This window comes from Pteropus vampyrus, unplaced genomic scaffold, assembly GCF_000151845.1.
Source record: "Pteropus vampyrus isolate Shadow unplaced genomic scaffold, Pvam_2.0 Scaffold170, whole genome shotgun sequence".
In the NCBI taxonomy this organism is placed as follows: Eukaryota; Metazoa; Chordata; class Mammalia; order Chiroptera; family Pteropodidae; genus Pteropus; species Pteropus vampyrus.
In genome coordinates this window covers 3671884-3680325 of record NW_011888951.1, presented here as the reverse complement: position 1 = coordinate 3680325, position 8442 = coordinate 3671884, and the positions used below count along the sequence as shown (strand labels likewise).

At 39.9% G+C, this 8442-nt stretch overlaps 1 protein-coding gene across 1 annotated transcript in view; it reads left to right on the top strand.

Annotated features, from left to right (window-relative positions):
* The first annotated feature begins 2060 nt into the window (after window positions 1–2060).
* The window catches only part of ZYG11B (zyg-11 family member B, cell cycle regulator), a 66053-nt gene continuing 59671 nt past the window's right edge, over window positions 2061–8442 (top strand). The window contains exon 1 of the mRNA XM_011370477.2: window positions 2061–2282. Coding sequence (XP_011368779.1) covers window positions 2253–2282 — 30 coding nt within the window. The 5' untranslated portion in view covers window positions 2061–2252. The remainder of the gene's footprint in view (window positions 2283–8442) is intronic.

Sequence of the window (8442 nt, the reverse complement as noted above, 5' to 3'; positions counted from 1 at the left end):
AGAAGCCAAGAGCGGCCAGTAAGATAGAACTAGGGGAGGGGAGTGTCATGGTAGTCAAGGAGGAGAAAATAATCAGCTGTATTTAGCGCTCTTGATTGGTCAAGTAACACTGAGAATTGAATGTTGTTAATAAATGGACATCACTGGTAACCTTGATAAGAGCATTGCAGCAGTGTGGTGAAGGTGAAAGATTAACTGAACAGGGTGTCATAGAAACTGGGGAAAAGGATGTCAAGACATTGTGTATAGCACAGTTCACCTTTGTGAGACATTTTGCTGTAAAGGAGAGCAGAGAAATGGAGTAGTAGCTGGAGGGTCAAAACTGGGTCAAAAGAGAAGTATTTTTTTATTTTTGAGGTGGAACAAATAAATTCATATTGGTATGTCAACGGGAAAGAAAGACAGAAAAATGACTATGTAGAACAGAGGAAGAATTGCTGGATAGATATCTTTGAGAAAGTGGAACAGTATGGGACCTAGCACGGTGCTACTCAAAGTGTGATCTGTGAACTAGTGATGGTCTAGGAACAACTTGTCACCAGTTTGTGTCAGAAATTGAGAGTAAATATATATTTTATAATAATTTGACCAAAAAATTTATGTCTGTTAGGTCTAATAATAAAAACATCTGACCTAAAGTAGTCAAATTCATAGAGACAGAAAGTAGATGGTGGTTGTCCGGGGCTGCAGGGAGGAGGCAATAAGGAGTTATTGTTTAATGGGCACAGAGTTTCAGTTTTGCAAGATGAAGAGAGTTCTGGAGTTCATGGTGGTGATGTACCACAGTAATGCCATTGAACTGTACACTTAAAAATGGTTACAATGGTAAAAAAATCTGGGATTACATTTTTATGTCTGTTTTTAAATTTAATTTTCTAGTAGTTAATTTTTATCATATTTTACAAAAATGTAGCTTTGTGACTAATTGTGAATAAAAAACCAAACCACAGATATTTTGAGAAAAACAGAGGAAGATTTGACCTCTGCCAAAAGAAAAATCATTAGTAGTAAGGAAAGGAAGGCAGAGGATAGGAGCAGAGTTACAGGCAGAACAGACTTAGGTAGTTGGTAGTTGGAAGTCATGGTGGCTGGTAGGAAATTATAGATATTCTCTTTTTCTGCCTCATTTTCTCAATGAATTGATAGTAAAATCATTAGTGAATTGAGGATAAGGGAGGAAAGTTTGAAGAGAGAGATGTTAAATAGTTATTTAGTAGGATGAGAGAGTGTTTAAAACTGGAGAGATATAGTATAGCCAAGCTTTAGGGGCCTATTTGAGGATAATGCTATCAAATTTAAAAGGAGACCAGTCAGTATGGTTTTGGGTTTTTCTCCATTCTCCCCCGACCCCGTTTTGCTGCAGGTTCAGGATTAGAGTTTTGTCAGTTGAATACAAGGAAAGGAAAGTCAAACTGGAGCAATGAAGATTAAATACCTGGGAACGATTTTCATGATGGACCATAGAATCTAAGCTGTTTAAGGAAGGAAGTGAAGACATGGCGTAGTGTGAAGAATAGTGAAAAAGAGGTAGCAGGATCAGTGGATTTTGAGTCTTGGTGTAGTTGAAGAATTTTTGGAGCTGAGTTTTAGAAGAGAGCTAGAAAGGAAGGAGTTTGTGGTGGGAGAGTTGAAAGATTAAAATTGAGATTATGAAGGGGTTACAATTTTTGATTAATGAGATCTAAGGTATGAGCACGGAAATGAGAGGCTGAGGAAAGGGTTATCCCTGGAGGAGAGGAACCTGAAAGGACAGAGCATTGGAAGAATTATCTAAGAGAACTGAAATTATCAAGAATTATGACAATAGTAATGAATGACAGTGAACTAGAGCACAGAGGTCTATAGGTGACTGGAACGAGTGAGTGTTCTAGTCTACCGTTATGATGTAATATACAAAGCTCTTATTTTTTAAAAGGATAGGATTTGAGGGGTTATGACTCTTAAGAATCCAGGAGGGAGAGAAGGTCCGGCGAGGGGGTTGAGACTCCATCGCTGAGTCTGCGCAGTGAGAGTGGAGGCGGGGCCACGCTCAGGCTCGAGGGCGGGGGCGGGGTCTCACGGGGGGGTCGGAGTTAGCGCTGTGAGCCCCGCTGCGGCTGCGGCTGCTGCACTTCAGCTTCTGAGAGAAGGAGGCCGAGGCCTGGGCCAAGCCCGGAGCCGCCGCTCGCCGGAGCCTCCTGGAGCCCCCGCGCCGGCTCAACCTGGGGGCGGGCTCAGGCCCAGCCCGCCGCCGAGCCCAGGACAGAGGCTGCATGCCCGAGGACCAGGCCGGCACAGCCATGGTGAGGGAGCAAGGCCTGCTTGAACCGCAGCCGCCCGCCCTCCTGGCCCCCGCAGCCTCCCCCTCCCTAGCTCTGGTGCCCCCTCAGTGCCCTGCCTTTACCTCACCCCCTTGTTATCGCCCCCTAGGTGGCCCGCTCCTCCTTCCCAATGATCCTCGGCCACCTGCTGGGACGACGCTACCCCTCATCTCTCTCCTTCCCGGTGACACCCTTTTTTTAATCACCACCAGTGACAGCCTCTTTCGCGTTCCCCTTTGCCGCCCTCTCCTCGTCCTTTAACCCGACCTTTTTTTCTCCTACCATTTTGCATTTTTCTCTTATTTGGGATCTCCTTCCCTCTTTCCCTATTTTTCGTTCCTGCTCTTTGCTCTGGCTTTTTACCCCTTTTCACCATTTTATCTCCACTGCGTCCTCCTTTCCCTATCATTTCTCCCCTTCGTCCTTTGCCGCCCACATTTCCTCTCCCCTTTATCGGCCATCCTCCGCCCCCCACGTCCTTCTCCCCCCCCCCGCCCCCCGCCGCCCCGCTCTCCCAGCTGCCCCCATTTCCTTCTACGGGCTTCATGGGTCTAAGCAGGAACAATTTGAGGGCGATTGTTTCCTAGGAGCTGTAGGGAGGGCAGACGAGGATTCGTTGGCTTTCTTCTTCCTTTTCTTTTTGTGGAGAGGAAGGGGGGAGATTGGAGGTATTGGAGAGAGCCTCGAAGCGTTATTACCTAGTGTCATTGTAAATCTGACTGATAGTGTGTTTTAGAGTGATGGAGTGAGGCCGGCATGCATACTGTGACTTTATAAGATATTTAGTCTTTTGACAGAAATAATTAAAAATGTTTTGGAATGTATTTTGAGCATCTTTGAAATGTAGAAGTACAGTTTTGGAAATTTAAAAATATTCATTTACAGGCTTGACTATTATTACTCAGAACGAATGGTTGTTTTTGTTGAGAGGCAGAGACCAGGGCTTCTGAAGACTGAATCAGCTTGGCAGTCTGATTGTGACAGTTCACTTCAGTACCTTATAATACTTTCATTTGTTTTGCCCTCTCTTTCTTGAGTTGGAAGACGCTTATATTTGCAAGTTGTCTCTTTCCTGTTTCAAAATAGGTTGAGGCTTCAGTTGGTTTTTCATTGAGTTGGGTCACACATAGTTTGCAGTATATTTAATGAACACATTTCTCCATCATATACAGCAGTTTAAATTTTGGTCTCTGAGAGAAAGAAGACATTCTAATCAAATCTAAGTCCTGGTAATCAATCATGTTGTCCTGTCCTGGAGGTTAGTTAATTTTTATTTTTCCCCCCATCTGTTTTTTCGGAAAGTTGTTTATAACAAAATACTTTAATCTTTGAACTTTCCCTAACTCACTGACTCTGCAGTTTGGGGTTGCCATTCTCCTGTGTCTGCCTCCCCAACAACCCTTCACATTTGCAGTCCATCACATTATCATTGTATATTAACCTGTTTCTCCCCCTGAGATGTGACTTCTAGGCAGCAACTATGCCAAACTCATGCCTGTTATTCCTAGTGCCTAGGCCAACTAGGTAATTGAATGATTCACTTTATGGTCTCATTTTCCTATCTGACAAGTATAATCTTAAACTGAAATTTGAGGCAACTAGTGAACTACTTAGAAAGACTGAGTTTGAGAATCTTATTTTTGGTGCAAAAGGGAAATTTAGTAAGATATGATGATTTTCTCTTTAGAATAAAGGGCTGTCCTAGGTAAGACATCAAATGGCTATATTTTTGGAAGTGTTGGCCCTCCCATTGAAAACGAATGTATGAGTACGGAGGGAGATGTTATGAACCCCTTTTTGGGTATTTAGGATTCAAAAGTATCATTTGAGCTGGGCCTGAGAGATGAACAAGATTTATGTAGATCATTTTGGGAAAGGGAATAATGCTTTGTTGTGAATGTGAGTAGAAAGTAATTGTATTGTAGGTAGTAGGATTACCTTTATATATCATGGTGGGAGGGATGCAGGAATGAGCATGTGTAGCAGGAAATGAGACTGGAAAGATGTATTAGGCATGATTATGGTTTAGACTTTGCCTCTAACTAACTTGATTTTTTCTTGTTAAATCACACATACATACGGTAGTTAGAGTATATGTGAGAGAAGTGAAGAGGAGTCAAAATATTAGCTTATTATGCGCTGAGAATTATCTGTAGAGGTTAATTTTTAAAAATTTCCTTATGCAATTGTGTAGTAGGCACTCAGTAAATAGAGTTGAACATTATTGTAAAGCTTTTTGTATTTTATATTTTCCAATTTTTCTGTTATTTAGTGTTTTGAATGTAGTCATGTGCCACTCAGTGATGGGGACATATTCTGAAAAGTGCATCATGAGGTGATTCTGTTGTTGTTCGAACATCACAGAGTACACTTACACAAACTTAGTGGTATAGCCTAGTACATGCCTAGGCAATATAGTATACAACTGTTGTATATGTGGTCATTGACTGAAATGTTGTTATGCAGTGTAAGACTATAGCTAAGATGCCTACCTGGAGGGATTATAGGCCACCACTTCCAGAGTTTGATTTATTAGGTCTGGAGTAGGGCCTGAGACTTTGTATTTCTATCAAGTAACCCATGTTGTGCTGATGCTTCCCGTGTGTGAACAACAATTGGAGAACCACTGGTCTGAGATATAGTCCATACTTTTTATTCATCTAACAATTTTTTTTGAGTGCCATTGACTGTGTTGGCATTGGGATATTACAAATAATAAAACAGATGTGGTCCCTGCGTTTTTATATCTTATGTATATAAAGACATCAAACAAAAAAGAGTAATTTTAAATGTGAAAAGTACTAAGAAAGGAAAAGTTGTGGGCTCATGGTATGGGATAGTCAGGGATGGCTTCCTAGAGGATCTTACTTTCAAGAAGAAAACTGAAGGATTAAATTATAGGAGTTATGTTGTGGAAAACCAAATAGAAGGAATAGCACATGTGAGTGACTGGCGGTGGTACTCTGTTGTGCCTGTTTACCTGTGCATATCCTGGATATTCAGCTCAAGGAAACTTCATCTGCCCTGCCTACGCCTTAAAAAACCCTAGTCACACAACCTCTGTTATATAATCCTCTTTCGTAAAATATATAGATCAATTGTAATTTTATATTTCTTGCTGTGATTCTTTGGTTAATATCTGCCTTCAGTCTCAGACTGTAAAAATCATTTGACCAGTTGCTAAAGGCCATGTGATATTCTGGGCACTGGGGTTAGTTACAGTTATTTATTGAATGTGACTGTATAGGCCCTGTTTTAAGTGATTTACATATTTTAATTTAGTCTTTTGACAGAAATAATTAAAAATGTTTTGGAATGTATTTTGAGCATCTTTGAAATGTAGAAGTACAGTTTTGGAAATTTAAAAATATTCATTTACAGGCTTGACTATTATTACTCAGAACGAATGGTTGTTTTTGTTGAGAGGCAGAGACCAGGGCTTCTGAAGACTGAATCAGCTTGGCAGTCTGATTGTGACAGTTCACTTCAGTACCTTATAATACTTTCATTTGTTTTGCCCTCTCTTTCTTGAGTTGGAAGACGCTTATATTTGCAAGTTGTCTCTTTCCTGTTTCAAAATAGGTTGAGGCCTCAGTTGGTTTTTCATTGAGTTGGGTCACACATAGTTTGCAGTATATTTAATGAACACATTTCTCCATCATATACAGCAGTTTAAATTTTGGTCTCTGAGAGAAAGAAGACATTCTAATCAAATCTAAGTCCTGGTAATCAATCATGTTGTCCTGTCCTGGAGGTTAGTTAATTTTTATTTTTCCCCCCATCTGTTTTTTCGGAAAGTTGTTTATAACAAAATACTTTAATCTTTGAACTTTCCCTAACTCACTGACTCTGCAGTTTGGGGTTGCCATTCTCCTGTGTCTGCCTCCCCAACAACCCTTCACATTTGCAGTCCATCACATTATCATTGTATATTAACCTGTTTCTCCCCCTGAGATGTGACTTCTAGGCAGCAACTATGCCAAACTCATGCCTGTTATTCCTAGTGCCTAGGCCAACTAGGTAATTGAATGATTCACTTTATGGTCTCATTTTCCTATCTGACAAGTATAATCTTAAACTGAAATTTGAGGCAACTAGTGAACTACTTAGAAAGACTGAGTTTGAGAATCTTATTTTTGGTGCAAAAGGGAAATTTAGTAAGATATGATGATTTTCTCTTTAGAATAAAGGGCTGTCCTAGGTAAGACATCAAATGGCTATATTTTTGGAAGTGTTGGCCCTCCCATTGAAAACGAATGTATGAGTACGGAGGGAGATGTTATGAACCCCTTTTTGGGTATTTAGGATTCAAAAGTATCATTTGAGCTGGGCCTGAGAGATGAACAAGATTTATGTAGATCATTTTGGGAAAGGGAATAATGCTTTGTTGTGAATGTGAGTAGAAAGTAATTGTATTGTAGGTAGTAGGATTACCTTTATATATCATGGTGGGAGGGATGCAGGAATGAGCATGTGTAGCAGGAAATGAGACTGGAAAGATGTATTAGGCATGATTATGGTTTAGACTTTGCGTCTAACTAACTTGATTTTTCCTTGTTAAATCACACATACATACGGTAGTTAGAGTATATGTGAGAGAAGTGAAGAGGAGTCAAAATATTAGCTTATTATGCGCTGAGAATTATCTGTAGAGGTTAATTTTTAAAAATTTCCTTATGCAATTGTGTAGTAGGCACTCAGTAAATAGAGTTGAACATTATTGTAAAGCTTTTTGTATTTTATATTTTCCAATTTTTCTGTTATTTAGTGTTTTGAATGTAGTCATGTGCCACTCAGTGATGGGGACATATTCTGAAAAGTGCATCATGAGGTGATTCTGTTGTTGTTCGAACATCACAGAGTACACTTACACAAACTTAGTGGTATAGCCTAGTACATGCCTAGGCAATATAGTATACAACTGTTGTATATGTGGTCATTGACTGAAATGTTGTTATGCAGTGTAAGACTATAGCTAAGATGCCTACCTGGAGGGATTATAGGCCACCACTTCCAGAGTTTGATTTATTAGGTCTGGAGTAGGGCCTGAGACTTTGTATTTCTATCAAGTAACCCATGTTGTGCTGATGCTTCCCGTGTGTGAACAACAATTGGAGAACCACTGGTCTGAGATATAGTCCATACTTTTTATTCATCTAACAATTTTTTTTGAGTGCCATTGACTGTGTTGGCATTGGGATATTACAAATAATAAAACAGATGTGGTCCCTGCGTTTTTATATCTTATGTATATAAAGACATCAAACAAAAAAGAGTAATTTTAAATGTGAAAAGTACTAAGAAAGGAAAAGTTGTGGGCTCATGGTATGGGATAGTCAGGGATGGCTTCCTAGAGGATCTTACTTTCAAGAAGAAAACTGAAGGATTAAATTATAGGAGTTATGTTGTGGAAAACCAAATAGAAGGAATAGCACATGTGAGTGACTGGCGGTGGTACTCTGTTGTGCCTGTTTACCTGTGCATATCCTGGATATTCAGCTCAAGGAAACTTCATCTGCCCTGCCTACGCCTTAAAAAACCCTAGTCACACAACCTCTGTTATATAATCCTCTTTCGTAAAATATATAGATCAATTGTAATTTTATATTTCTTGCTGTGATTCTTTGGTTAATATCTGCCTTCAGTCTCAGACTGTAAAAATCATTTGACCAGTTGCTAAAGGCCATGTGATATTCTGGGCACTGGGGTTAGTTACAGTTATTTATTGAATGTGACTGTATAGGCCCTGTTTTAAGTGATTTACATATTTTATCTCATTTAATCTTCATAGCAACCCAGTAAGAGAAGTACTAGCTCTATGAAGGTAGATACCATGTTTATTTGGCTCATCATTGACTCTTTAACACCTACATAGTACCTGGTGCATAAGTACTCAGTTAATATTTGTTGAATGAATGAATGACTTTGAGGATGATCAGAAAGTCAGGGAGGCTTGGTTGAGAAGGGGACATTTGAGCTGGGGGTTTTAACAAGTGGGGTTTTATTGGGTAAGAGTTTGGGAAGGAAAGCCATTTTTGGCTAAGGGACCAGCTTCAGCATAGAAGCTGAGACAGAAGTAGCCATGATGTATTCTGGGAAATGTATGACTCTAGCATTGAGGGTGCAGTAAGAGATGAGACTA